Source organism: Ylistrum balloti, unplaced genomic scaffold (assembly GCF_031769215.1).
Source record: "Ylistrum balloti isolate Yb309-2 unplaced genomic scaffold, AGI_CSIRO_Ybal_v1 Utg370966, whole genome shotgun sequence".
In the NCBI taxonomy this organism is placed as follows: domain Eukaryota; kingdom Metazoa; phylum Mollusca; class Bivalvia; order Pectinida; family Pectinidae; genus Ylistrum; species Ylistrum balloti.
In genome coordinates, this window is record NW_026782543.1 from 17,986 (window position 1) to 33,138 (window position 15,153).

Below are 15,153 nucleotides of genomic sequence, written 5' to 3' on the forward strand. Positions count from 1 at the left end.
TTCACCAATCTTCGTCATCAAATGTAGCTAATCCGGAACAATTTGTTCCTATACGTATTTTAGAAGGGGTGTGTTTTTACATCGAACTTTTCAGAAAAAGAAACCCCGGAAACAGTGCGTTTCGCCGTGTCCGAGCGATAAAAATCCCACGATTTCGACGTATCGATCATTTTTGTAACATTTGCACCAAGGACAGGGTAATTGCTGAGTGGGCCTAAAATACCACAGAGAATTTGTAAAAAAAAATTGATGTCTCCGCCACAGATTACTTCGATTTTGACATATTCTCCAGATATCTTTATAATACCCTTTTCATTTATGTCAGTTATCTCTTGAAATAATGATGAGAATGATGCTTTTAAAGTCCCATACGATTCGCCAGCCTTAACAACTGATAAAACATGTACAGTGTGAAGTACCCTTGTTTGGGTTATCACCGAAAATGACAGTAAAACAAGAACAGCTGACGGTCCCATGTTTAATAAAACTGTCTTGCTCTTAAAATAACTCAGTTCTGAATCAAACTTTGTTTTTATAAGATTCTCGTGTGCATTTCTTCTAACATGTCAGAAGACAGAGATATTGACACTGTTCCTTTTTCAATAGATCTCTACAGAATTATCAAACAGCAGATGGGATCGGTCCCAGATCGTCAATTTTTAAGTCTCTTCTAGGCTGTGTCGGACGGACATGAAAATGTACTTGTCGGTAAGTAGTATATCGTTTTAAGTATTTACTGCGGGACTATAATGTTTATATATGGCGGCCAGGGTAGCAGTACACAGTTTCTCGGTGTGGCCATGGGTGATTTTTTTGCTCATTAGATTACCCCATTATAAAGGTTTTAATTAAAAATGAAAAAAAAATCCTTGCTAAAATTGGTCCTGTCATGTTAAAGTGGACAATGTGGGGTTTCATTTTTTTCAGGATAATATTTTAGCTTTGTGTTGGAGATTACTATTTGGGCAGTCTCGAATCTGTGTCTACGCACCAAAAACTAGCTTTACAGGAAGTGAAATTTTCATAGTGTTTACATGTGGTCATGTTATGAAGAATTTCCGAGTTGGAATTTGCTGAAATGTAAGTACTTTGTTACCACGACAGTGTTGTTGATTGTAAGATAGGTGATTAGAATTAAATTTCTCCTAGAAAGTTGTAGTGTTGGATTGGAATTAGCAGTATTTTTGCATTTTTAGCATTTTTTCAGTAGGTAACCATGACAATCAAATGTCAGAAATCAGAGGAATTTTTTTTTTTACACAAATTTCATCTCTCTACTGTTAATGTAATTGTTATACAGTTTATAAATATATATACATGTAATGATGTATTTTTCATAACCAATCTGCTATACCTGTATATCTCAAACATGACAAATAATTTCAGGAAAAATGCAAATTAACTGTTTACTGCTACCCAGGAGACACAATTCCAATCGATGGCGTACTTGTGCAGAAACTGTGCTGTTATAGAAGAAATCTGATTCGAGCCTCGGTATAAACATGTCACGAAACAGACATGACAAACTAAAGGTGACATAATGTTGGCCTAATTCCACCTAATCCATAACGCTGAATACATCGTTTAACGTTAGCAACGTCTACGTGTTTAAAACTGAACTGAGACTTTCTGCTTCCGAAAAGATAATTAGATATGGTTTTGGTTATAAATGAAATAAGATTTGATTCGATAAGCAAAATTAAGTGATTCGTGAAGTGATTTTTTATATGAAATAAAAGACACTCTAAACACGAGGTACAGAGGAAGGACATTGTCAAACGTCCAATATGAGTGAGTCCCAATGAGGACTCCCCAAAACGATTACATTAGCTTGTTATTGATGTTAGTTTGTTTTTGCTGTGAATGCATTTTTGTGTAGAAGTTGGGTGTACAGGTTACTAGCTAGTGAGAATTCCCTTTGGTTAAGCAGTAGCGTGTCAGGCTGGAAAATTATAAGTTCCTGTTGAAATCCTGACAGGGGACCAATTGTTTTCCATTACTCCTTCATAGTGCAGATTTGCTGCTGTTGCTCACTTCAAGAGAAGATGCAGTTGGTGACTGAGATGCTTTCTTAGAAATAATGAAATGACATTTAGTTCTGAAAAGTTTATATAATCCTACCTCAGTAATCTCCATGCAGAGGAATTTTTTATCTGTTTCGGTCTTAATGTGCTGATGAAATAATCTAGAGGAGTTGTTGTAAACACTATGAAAAATATGTATAAAAGTGGGGTACCATATAAAATTAGACCTGAATATTGCCACGTTTTCGTTCCAGGGAGGCGGAGATTCAACAGCTTTAGCAGCAGTAGCTTTACAGGATCATTTAGTCCGCAGTCTCAACTTAAACTTTAGCAATACCAAAACATTTGGGCCGAGGAATATCGGACTCGGTCCAGCTGCTCGAGCTCAACACAAATCACGAACTAGACCTGTTGTAGATACTGGGAGAAGTATGTATATCAAAGCTAAAGAAACTCTTGTACTATTATTCTTATAGATTTTTGACATTTACAAGGACTTATAGATTCTGTTTTGTGTAATAGATTCTGTTTTGTGTAATAGATTATGTTTTGTGTAATAGATTCTGTTTTGTGTAATAGATTCTGTTTTGTGTAATAGATACTGTTTTGTGTAATAGATTCTGTTTTGTGTAATAGATTCTGTTTTGTGTAACTCTTGGTGATGAAGACAAATTTATTTGAATTTTAGGGAAACATTTTTAAAGTTTAAAACTGGGATTGTGATACCTCTGTCTCCATCATGAAAAGGTTGTTTTTTTTTCTGCCATACTTTCCAGTCATTAGTTACTAGAAGTGACTGTAGTGAACTTGATATATGGCAACATCATAGATTTATATTTGACTTGTGAAAACAAGAATGCAGTTGTCAAGTGGTATAGAATAACCTGTAACATCTGGGTTTTCCATGAGGGAAAATCAGTCAATCAACAAAAAAAAAAAAAAAAAAAAAATGATTACTGTAATCTTACAACTAAAATTAAGGATTTCTTAATTGTTGTTTATTGAAAAGAAATATATCCTTGTATTTCTTGTTTACATCTTGACATCAATGGCACCAAAAAGCCCTACAAATAATACATATGTTTGTGCTTACGTTTCCTGAAAAAAAGCTTTGTCAGGATTAATGTCTTTTTATTTTTTTTATTCCTAAGGATACATAGAGTATAGTATTCCTTTAATATCACCAAATAAGCTAAAAAAAACTTAACCTTAGAGTAAGCTAAAAACTTAAAACTTAGAGTAAGCTAAAAAAAAACTTAAAACTTAGAGTAAGCTAAAAAAAACTGAAAACTTAAAGTAAGCTGTTCATTTTGGATTTGTGATTATCATGTTAAAGAAATTTATCATGATGTCATGTTTTTCTAATTGCAATATGAGTTAACCATAAAGCCCTTAGGGATGTACTCCTCTGTGAAGAAGAAAAAACCAGTGTTAAACTTTTTTCCTGATGATAATTTTTTGAAAGGTTTGATTTTAGAAAATAGATTATAAGCAAAAAATCATTATGTTGCTGCAATATTTTTTCCAGTACAGGTGTCAGAATATATGTGGCAGGAAATATTTCTTTTTCACACATGTTTTTTTCTTAATAACAGACATTCTTTCTGTTATTTTCACAGCAGCCTTTTTTTTGAAAATATTTTTTTGTGTCTTTATTTAAAAGGTAAGAGTATGATACTTTGATAAAAGAAAATAATGTGAAAATTCTAAGTTCTCATTTGCTAACAAGCTTTAAATTGCCTAGTAACCAAGAAATGAAAATGTTCCAAGATACCTTAAATCCTTTATTTGATTATGTTCTAGTATTAAACTTTTTTAAAGACTTTTGTTTGGATATTGAAATTTTCTTTTGATACTTTTAATGACTTAAAAAATGGAAATCAATGTGGTTTGATATTTGCAATTTTCACACAAATAGTCAGATTTTCCAAGATCAAGAAACAAACTGAATTACATGTAGGTATTTGTTTTTTGAGTCCTAAAAATCTGGGAAAGGGTTCACCAAATTAGGACTCACGAATTTGAAATCTGTGATTTATGGTGATAATACATACAAAATTAAAGTGAATCTATCAAAGCCCGCGGAAGTTCTACACTCAAGAAAAGTACCTTAGCAACCAGAAGATGTTGAAATTATTGAGACAACAAAAATCTAATGTATTATGTCAGAATTCCTTTGTTATTGAACTTAGTCTTACTCAGGTCAAACATAAAAGGAGTACATCATCGTCATCTGTACAATTTAGAAACACTTCAAACATGCCTGTTTTCTTTATTAAGTACATTGTATGAACAAGTTCAAATTCATTATCATTTTTAATTCACATGTTTTATCAACATTAAATATACCTCCATTCTATCCCCTGAATATTCTGTCCTGTTATACACCTGTCCCCAGAATATTCTGTCTGTTATACACCTGTCCCCTGAATATTCTGTCTGTTATACACCTGTCCTCAGAATATTCTGTCTGTTATACACCTGTCCTCAGAATATTCTGTCTGTGATACACCTGTCCCCAGAATATTCTGTCCCGTTATACACCTGTCCCCAGAATATTCTGTCCTGTTATACACCTGTCCTCAGAATATTCTGTCTGTTATGCACCTGTCATCTGTTATACACCTGTCCTCAGAATATTCTGTCTGTTATACACATGTCCCCAGAATATCCTGTCTGTTATACACCTGTCCTCAGAATATTCTGTCTGTTATACACCTGTCCCCTGAATATTCTGTCTGTTATACACCTGTCCTCTATTATACACCTGTCCCCTGAATATTCTGTCCTGTTATACACCTGTCCTCAGAATATTCTGTCCTGTTATACACCTGTCCTCAGAATATTCTGTCTGTTATACACCTGTCCTCAGAATATTCTGTCTGTTATACACCTGTCCCCTGAATATTCTGTCCCCTGTTATATTCTGGCCCGTTATACACCTGTCCCCAGAATATTCTGTCCTGTTATACACCTGTCCTCAGAATATTCTGTCTGTATACATATACCTGTTATACACCTCTGAATATTCACCTGTTATACAGAATATTCTGTCTGTTATACACCTGTCCTCAGAATATGTCTGTACACCTGTCCTCTATTATACACCTGTCCACAGAATATTCTGTCCTGTTATACACCTGTCCCTTGAATATTCTGTCCTGTTATACACCTGTCCCCAGAATATTCTGTCTGTTATACACATGTCCCTTGAATATTCTGTCTGTTATACACCTGTCCTCAGAATATTCTGTCTGTTATACACCTGTCCTCAGAATATTCTGTCCTGTTATACACCTGTCCTCAGAATATTCTGTCTGTTATATACCTGTTCTCAGAATATTCTGTCTGTTATACACCTGTTCCCAGAATATTCTGTCTGTTATACACCTGTCCCCAGAATATTCTGTCCTGTTATACACCTGTCCCCAGAATATTCTGTCTGTTATACACCTGTTCCCAGAATATTCTGTCCTGTTATACACCTGTCCTCTATTATACACCTGTCCTCAGAATATTCTGTCTGTTATACACCTGTCCCCAGAATATTCTGTCCTGTTATACACCTGTCCTCAGAATATTCTGTCTGTTATACACCTGTCCTCAGAATATTCTGTCTGTTATATTCTATTCTGTCTGTTATACACCTGTCCTCAGAATATTCTGTCTGTTATATACCTGTTCTCAGAATATTCTGTCTGTTATACACCTGTCCTCAGAATATTCTGTCCTGTTATACACCTGTCCTCAGAATATTCTGTCTGTTATACACCTGTCCTCAGAATATTCTGTCTGTTATACACCTGTCCTCTATTATACACCTGTCCCCTGAATATTCTGTCCTGTTATACACCTGTCCTCAGAATATTCTGTCTGTTATACACCTGTCCTCAGAATATTCTGTCTGTTATACAGCTGTCCTCAGAATATTCTGTCTGTTATACACCTGTCCTCAGAATATTCTGTCTGTTATACACCTGTCCTCAGAATATTCTGTCTGTTATACACCTGTCCCCAGAATATTCTGTCTGTTATACACCTGTCCTCAGAATATTCTGTCTGTTATACACCTGTCCCCAGAATATTCTGTCTGTTATACACCTGTCCTCAGAATATTCTGTCTGTTATACACCTGTCCTCAGAATATTCTGTCTGTTATACACCTGTCCTCAGAATATTCTGTCTGTTATACACCTGTCCTCAGAATATTCTGTCTGTTATACACCTGTTCTCAGAATATTCTGTCTGTTATACACCTGTCCTCAGAATATTCTGTCTCTTATACACCTGTCCTCAGAATATTCTGTCCTGTTATACACCTGTCCTCAGAATATTCTGTCTGTTATACACCTGTCCTCAGAATATTCTGTCCTGTTATACACCTGTCCTCAGAATATTCTGTCTGTTATACACCTGTCCTCAGAATATTCTGTCTGTTATACACCTGTCCCCAGAATATTCTGTCTGTTATACACCTGTCCCCAGAATATTCTGTCTCTTATACACCTGTCCTCAGAATATTCTGTCCTGTTATACACCTGTCCTCAGAATATTCTGTCTGTTATACACCTGTCCTCAGAATATTCTGTCTGTTATACACCTGTCCTCAGAATATTCTGTCTGTTATACACCTGTCCTCAGAATATTCTGTCTGTTATACACCTGTCTATTATACCTGTCAGAATATTCTGTCTGTTATACACCTGTCCTCAGAATATTCTGTCTGTTATACACAGAATACTGTCTGTTATACACCTGTCAGAATATTCTGTCTGTTATACACCTGTCCTCAGAATATTCTGTCTGTTATACACCTGTCCTCAGAATATGTCTGTTATACACCTGTCCTCAGAATATTCTGTCCTGTTATATATACCTGTTATACACCTGTCAGAATATTCTGTCTGTTATACACCTGTCCTCAGAATATATACACCTGTCCCAGAATATTCTGTCTGTTATACACCTGTCCTACAGAATATTCTGTCTGTTATACACCTGTTATACACCTGTTATACACCTGTCCTCAGAATATTCCGTCTGTTATACACCTGTCCTCAGAATATTCTGTCTGTTATACACCTGTCCTCAGAATATTCTGTCTGTTATACACCTGTTCTCAGAATATTCTGTCTGTTATACACCTGTTCCCAGAATATTCTGTCTGTTATACACCTGTCCCCAGAATATTCTGTCCTGTTATACACCTGTCCCCAGAATATTCTGTCTGTTATACACCTGTCCTCTATTATACACCTGTCCTCAGAATATTCTGTCCTGTTATACACCTGTCCCCAGAATATTCTGTCTGTTATACACCTGTCCTCAGAATATTCTGTCTGTTATACACCTGTCCTCAGAATATTCTGTCCTATACACCTGTCCTCAGAATATTCTCTCTGTTATACACCTGTCCTCAGAATATTCTGTCCTGTTATACACCTGTCCCCTGAATATTCTGTCTGTTATACACCTGTCCTCAGAATATTCTGTCTGTTATACACCTGTCCTCAGAATATTCTGTCTGTTATACACCTGTCCTCAGAATATTCTGTCTGTTATACACCTGTCCCCTGAATATTCTGTCCTGTTATACACCTGTCCCCTGAATATTCTGTCTGTTATACACCTGTCCTCAGAATATTCTGTCTCTTATACACCTGTCCTCAGAATATTCTGTCCTGTTATGTGTTGATGCTTTATTTATCTTTTATAGACAGATTTCAAAAAACAAAACCAAAGAAGAAAGAAGAAGCAGAAGAATATGTACTGGAACCACAGAAAATTCCAAAGTTGTCTCTTGGTAAGGCTCAGTTTGTTAGGAATTGCTTCTGAACATAATGTGTATTGGCAAATTAAGATTTTCCTAAACTTGGATATTTAAAAAGGATTCTTGGATTCACTTAAAAGACCAATGAAAAATGACTTATTAGTTTCTAGTTATCAGTGGAAGAAAATGAGAAATGAAAAATAGTAATTAAAAAAAGGTGAAATCAGTCAATGAAATACTGAAACTGACTAGAAGGCTCGAGTTTTTACTAGTTTAGAGTTGGATGTCTTTCATCTAGAGAATGTGGTTAAACACACAACATTAGGTAATAGGATGTTTAAAATTCAGGTTTTCTTTGATAATTTTCATCAGAAATGGGTGCACAAAAAGGATTAATGTTTGATTATATTGAACAATAGAATGACATGGTCTCACTTATTTTTCAATTCAATACATTTCAGTTCCATTTTAAGCACTGTCAAATCTTAAATGAAAACATAAGAACAGTGTTGACTGTGAAGAAATCCAAGATGACCACTTTGGCTGATATTGTTAGAAAATACTTTTTGAACAGTTCTTACAGTGTAATGTAGCTCATCATAATTGAAAAGTTGAGACACTAAACTATATTGGTATTTGCCAATCTTAACATCCCTGAATTTCTAACTTCTTGCTTTACTTCCATATTTTCTTGTTTTATAATTTCTTTGTGTTAAATTAGCCCAGAAGATGGGCCTCGTTGAAGCCCCAGAGTTGCCGCTTACAGAGCAGGAATGGAAGTCAGTAAAAGAAAAATCCAACAAGAGAGATGATTCCAAACAACCTTGTGTCATTTGTAAGGAAGATTTCGGCACACAGGAGCAGGTATCATGATAAAATCATTCAAAGGCCGTTAGCATATGCTATAAGTGATGCAATTTTCCAGCTGGAATAGCATTTCATAATGCCCACCTAAAAACTTTTTCTTATAATTACTAATGGTTATGAATGACTGAGTGGATTTTGAACAGATTTAGTCAGAAGCATTCTTGAGAGAAGGGGAAAATTTTTTGTATGATTGATGGGTGTTGGCCCCTGGGATCAGGCCCAAAAAGGGAAACTCTTTAAAATCCTACTCCTCCTGAAGGAATTTCACCCAAATTTGGTCTAAAGAATTCTTGGGTGAAGGGGAATCAATTTAGTATTATTGGCTCTGTAGGGGTAAGAACAAACCCTTTAAAATCCTACTCCTCCTGAAGGAATTTCACCCAAATTTGGTCTAAAGAATTCTTGGGTGAAGGGGAATCAATTTAGTATTATTGGCTCTGTAGGGGTAAGAACAAACCCTTTAAAATCCTACTCCTCCTGAAGGAATTTCACCCAAATTTGGTCTAAAGAATTCTTGGGTGAAGGGGAATCAATTTAGTATTATTGGCTCTGTAGGGGTAAGAACAAACCCTTTAAAATCCTACTCCTCCTGAAGGAATTTCACCCAAATTTGGTCTAAAGAATTCTTGGGTGAAGGGGAATCAATTTAGTATTATTGGCTCTGTAGGGGTAAGAACAAACCCTTTAAAATCCTACTCCTCCTGAAGGAATTTCACCCAAATTTGGTCAAAAGAATTCTTGGGTGAAGGGGAATCAATTTAGTATTATTGGCTCTGTAGGGGTAAGAACAAACCCTTTAAAATCCTACTCCTCCTGAAGGAATTTCACCCAAATTTGGTCTAAAGAATTCTTGGGTGAAGGGGAATCAATTTAGTATTATTGGCTCTGTAGGGGTAAGAACAAACCCTTTAAAATCCTACTCCTCCTGAAGGAATTTCACCCAAATTTGGTCTAAAGAATTCTTGGGTGGGAATCAATTTAGTATTATTGGCTCTGTAGGGGTAAGAACAAACCCTTTAAAATCCTACTCCTCCTGAAGGAATTTCACCCAAATTTGGTCTAAAGAATTCTTGGGTGAAGGGGAATCAATTTAGTATTATTGGCTCTGTAGGGGTAAGAACAAACCCTTTAAAATCCTACTCCTCCTGAAGGAATTTCACCCAAATTTGGTCTAAAGAATTCTTGGGTGAAGGGGAATCAATTTAGTATTATTGGCTCTGTAGGGGTAAGAACAAACCCTTTAAAATCCTACTTCCTAAAATCCTACTCCTCCTGAAGGAATTTCACCCAAATTTGGTCTAAAGAATTCTTGGGTGAAGGGGAATCAATTTAGTATTATTGGCTCTGTAGGGGTAAGAACAAACCCTTTAAAATTCTACTCCACTTTAGGATTGATTGGATTTTGCCCAAATTTATCTGAAGCATTCTTGCCTATTATTATTATTATTTATTTGTCGAAAATAAAAATCCAATTTCCGGATACTTTCTTTAGTTATTTGTATCGTTGTTAGATATATGAACTTGTGTGTGTCATAATATTAAGTCTTTCAGTATGCTTTGAAATCTCTTGCTCAATGTCATATCAGGAAAACTGTAAGTGCTACATGATTTAAACATGCAAATGAATTATACATCTAGGTTGTGCTACAAATGCTACATTAACCAATACTTTTAATTGCTCCCCTGACTCAAACAAGTAACAGCAAATGTTAAGTCAAATGACTAATAGCTGAAATAGCCAGGTGAGCGATGCTGGTCAATTGTGCCATTTGTTTGACAGATACAAAACTTCCACAGATCAATAAACATTGAAGGTTAAATGTAGTGACACATCTTAAGAAGTTTGAGTGGCTGACAGATATTTGTAAGGTATAATGTGATGTCCATATTGATAGTTTAATGGAACAATATATCTTTAGAAGGTATAATGGGGTGACTTACTTTGAGAAAGTTTGATGGGGTGACATATCTTTGTTAACATTATATTTACCATGTGTCTTTTATTTCCAGATTGTTTTTATTTTAATTGATGTTGTTATTTACAGGTTCTCCTGTCGTGTACTCATGTCTTTCATAAGGTAAGTTCATCAATTGTACTCTGATTTTGTTTTTTTCTTTTCCTTAAATTTAGTGTATTTTCAAGTTAAAGCTGTAATATAAAAGCTTGTGTAAAAATTTGCTCTATGAATTAATAACAATTCCAATCAGTATGTAGATATCAATAAATTTGTTTAAAGGGAAATAATCATGGTAATTGTTTTTCTGGTATATAGCACTTAAATTCCCTGTCAAAAATTATTCCAACACAATTAAATGTAAAAAAAGCAGCAGATGGAAGTGAGGGGGAATATGACAGATAACATTATCATTAATTATTAATGAAACTAAATCTAAAATGGAAAACCTCTTGGTTCTCATGGTGCACTAACTTTGAACTGTACATGGTTGACCATTGCAGGCGTGCCTTCAGGCATTTGAGAGATTCACAGGACGTAAGACGTGCCCTATGTGTCGGAAGGCAGAGTATCAGACGAGGGTCATACATGAGGGAGCTAAGGAATACAGGATTGTGTGTGCAACAAGGTATCCTACTGCTGCCATTATGTTACTCTAACAGGAAAATTTCAGCCATTTTAATTTCTTTAACCCTTGTAATGATCACAATATATATTTTATAATCATATTGTTTCTACACACAGAGCTAAACACTGTATTTAACTTTTGATTAAATGATGGTATTAATTAAAAAGTTACCTAAATAAAGTTTGATATCATTGTGTCATAATTGTTTCACTGTCAGTTACCAATTGTCCCATAATTGTTTCACTGTCAGTTACCAATTGTCCCATAATTGTTTCACTGTCAGTTACCAATTGTCCCATAATTGTTTCACTGTCAGTTACCAATTGTCCCATAATTGTTTCACTGTCAGTTACCAATTGTCCCATAATTGTTTCACTGTCAGTTACCAATTGTCCCATAATTGTTTCACTGTCAGTTACCAATTGTCCCATAATTGTTTCACTGTCAGTTACCAATTGTCCCATAATTGTTTCACTGTCAGTTACCAATTGTCCCATAATTGTTCTAAAATTTTTTAGAGTTCATATTATTCTCTATTGTTGTAATCTCATAAACTAAAAGAGCTGACAGCCTTAGTCAGATAATTAAACTAGTACAACTAGCTAATATGTCCTAAATAATTGTTTGTATTGACAGCTTTTCATTCCCTCACAATCAGACACAATTTTTCTTGTTTCAGAATACAAGCTGCATGGAGAGGATACGTTGTGAAAAGTTGGTATAGAAAACTTCGGGAAACTGTTCCTCCCAAGGACCCCAAACTACGACAGAAGTTCTATGAGGAGAAGGTTAGCCAAAGCATTATGTCGTGATAACTTTTTAAAAGAAACCTATGGTACATACTGAGCCCACCAGATCAGACCTGATATGACAATGCTGTAGATTTAGATAGGGTCTATATATAGTATATAATATTGAAAAAAAAAGTAAAAAATTTATTGAACTATTTTGAGTTGGTGTATCTTCCAGTTGATATCTCAACATATGTTGCAGTTGATATTCATTACAGTGTTTTTTATGCACTTTCTAGATATTTACAGCCTTGATCCTTAGCATCACATCTATGTATCAATGGGAACTGGTGTATTTCAATTTCAGTATCTGGCCATTTACATATGAAATAGCTATTTGGGCTAACACATATTCTCCGACTCAAAAGTGGCGGAAAGGACATTTGTAGAAAAAAGGAGTATTTCATGACTTTCTTTCAGAATTAAAAGATATGGGTGGGCTTATTACCAGGCCTGGCCCCACTTGTATAAAACATTTCAACTTGAGATTTCCTCAAGCCCAGATTTTCCTCAGCTAATATCTCCTTGAAAATATCTTGTATGAAAATTCCTCAAGGAATTTCAGGACATCCTAGCCGATGCCTTCCTCCTGTTCCTTGAGAAAATTTTATACAAGCCGTTTTTGAGGAGATATCAGCTGAGGAAAATCTTGACAAGTGGGGCCTGAACATATTACCAAATAATAAGATATATCTTCTGTACAGTGTATCTACACATGTACATTGTTCCTAACAACAAAATTTTGGGCAAAAGATGACCATAACAACATCGCACTGGATTGAACGTCTTTCATCAAGCGTTGAATAGTTTTGACACATTAGATGTGTCAAGATCAGAAAAGAGACATCTTAATTATGGAAACTAGTCAACATTCTTGATTAAAGTCAATCAACCCGGTGCCACATTGTTATGGTAATTTTTTGTCCCTTTGATTGTTGAAATCTTTGTGGAATCTGTGTGCTGAGCACCACAGAACTGCACTCTGTACACTGATGTTGGATTTCCCAGCAATAAAGTTTCTGTTTAGATGTACAATTGTATATTAATGATTCTATTCTGTGTTTGTGGCCCATTTATTTGCTTTTGAAAAATTTGATGTTTTACTTGTTATTTTTTTTATATTTGAAAATTTGAACCATCAATGATTATTTCAAATGAGATAAATTTCTTGTTAGAAAGATGTATTTAAAAGTTCACCCTGTTTATTTCTAATTGAAAGTGTAACTCTTTTGTATTGTTCTTAACAGTTGTCCACCATCACCGACAGGATTGTACGGTCATGTGATTTTAATGTAAACACTTTCCTCACGGAGATTGACCAGAGTCTACAGGCCAGTCGAGACATCTTCCGACGATTTGACGAGACCTTTCATGTGATAAGCGATGATGAATGGGAAGCAATACAACTAAAGGTATCATTTCCAAAATATCTGCTACGTGGTCAGTGTTGATAATGGTCTGGTGGTTAATTAAAATTGAACAAAAATCAATCCATTAACATGGTACTAATTAGTTGGTGATTTCGAGGGGGATTTAATTTTGCTAGCATGAAATTAGATCCAAGCGATAATTCTAATTATCTGTGTATACATGTACCATTGTCAGACATGCATGAAATTTGATAATCTAAAACACCTGAAACATAGATAAAAGCAAAATATTGGACCCCCAGAATTCAAGAAACTGTACAGTATTTCAATGATAAAAAACTTGATATATGTATTAATTTGAATTTTTCTGATCCTGTCCTTTTTACAGGCGGTAGAGCGAGAGGCTCAAGATTGCCCAATATGTTTGACAAGTCTATTAACACAGAGCTACGTTCATCCATCCTGTTTGGACAAAAGCTTGGAATCTGTTGCAGAAAGAACTACATATTCAAACATTAAACAGATCCCTTCAAACAGAAAGAAAACCCCCACAAGTAAACAATCTTTTGCAGGTTCAGCAAAGCCAAAACCAAAATCTGATACAGAAATACCTGAACCTGGAACATCTAAAAGGAGAAAAACTGTTCTGCTGTCATGTTCTCATGTGTTTCATGAACAGTGTTTACAAACTTTTGAGGAACTTTCAATACAAGATGGTAGGCATATATGCCCTGTCTGTAGATCTGTATATCAAAAGAAGCATATTTCTGTTTAAAAGTTCATCAGAGTACCAGTGATATATCAACATTTTAAGGTTGTAAAAAAGAAAAATTATTTAATTGTGTCTTATTCCTGCACATACATGTATTTATACTTTGATGCCAAGATCTTCTGTGTTAATAAAAGATTATACAACAAAATTTTTTTCCATTAATTTTGTTGTCTTGCTACAACAGTTGCAAGGAACAGGAAACAAGGCCCAGTGCAGGCTGATCTGGTGTTTCTCCATTTGTTCACTGATCTGTGAAGTCATCAAAACCATTTCTCCTCACATGCACAGTCACTATCTATAATATTATCAAACTGTGCCCCATTTATCTCTAGACTTTATCTTGTAACAACTTGGCTCTGACCCAGGGACCAAAGCTACTTTGTCAGTCAATGAGAAGTTAAATTCTTTTTCATTTAACAAAAATATCAATACAGATAAGTAATAACAAAATTGTTTTAAATTGGTACAAAGGTTATATGTTTTATTGATTTAAAAACGATTTTCAACTTATTTAAAAGTGGTAAACAATAAAAGGCTGAAGCTGTTAAAAATAAATAACTTGAATATGTTTAAATAATTTGTCACCAAAGTTAGCATGTCTAATTTGAAAATCATTCAGTTTTCTATTACTGATAATTTTGAAAAGATTATGTACTGAGGAAAATGGTCCACAAACACCGGAGGTTTGGTTTAGTCCAGTTTCTTTGCTGTATGTATAGGCATTCTCCCTCTGTTACATGTCCCTAGCAAGACAAAAGTTTTCTGTGGTCGTCCACAACAAAATCCATTTCTGTTATCTAGACTTAGACAGAAATTAGAACTACTTATTTACTATGGTTCATCTTTTCAGGTGAAAAATATGAAATTTGGGTCCTAAAAATATACTAAAAATGACTTGAAATTTTGTGCACACCTTTCATTTAACATGTTAAAAAGTGTTTGGCTCATTCTGTGGAATTTGACTTTTAGAGATTTT

The 15,153-nt window shown here is 34.8% G+C and overlaps 1 protein-coding gene across 1 annotated transcript; it reads left to right on the forward strand.

The window, feature by feature from the left end:
* Positions 1 to 696: 696 nt before the first annotated feature.
* Positions 697 to 14,284, forward strand: LOC132559797 (RING finger protein 32-like). Its single transcript, XM_060224424.1, has 10 exons — positions 697 to 708; positions 1,473 to 1,532; positions 2,279 to 2,453; positions 7,741 to 7,827; positions 8,516 to 8,658; positions 10,707 to 10,739; positions 11,120 to 11,244; positions 11,924 to 12,032; positions 13,283 to 13,447; positions 13,794 to 14,284. Exons 1-10 carry the CDS (start codon positions 697 to 699, stop codon positions 14,178 to 14,180), a joined length of 1,296 nt encoding a protein of 431 aa, XP_060080407.1. The 3' UTR covers positions 14,181 to 14,284.
* Positions 14,285 to 15,153: the final 869 nt, after the last annotated feature.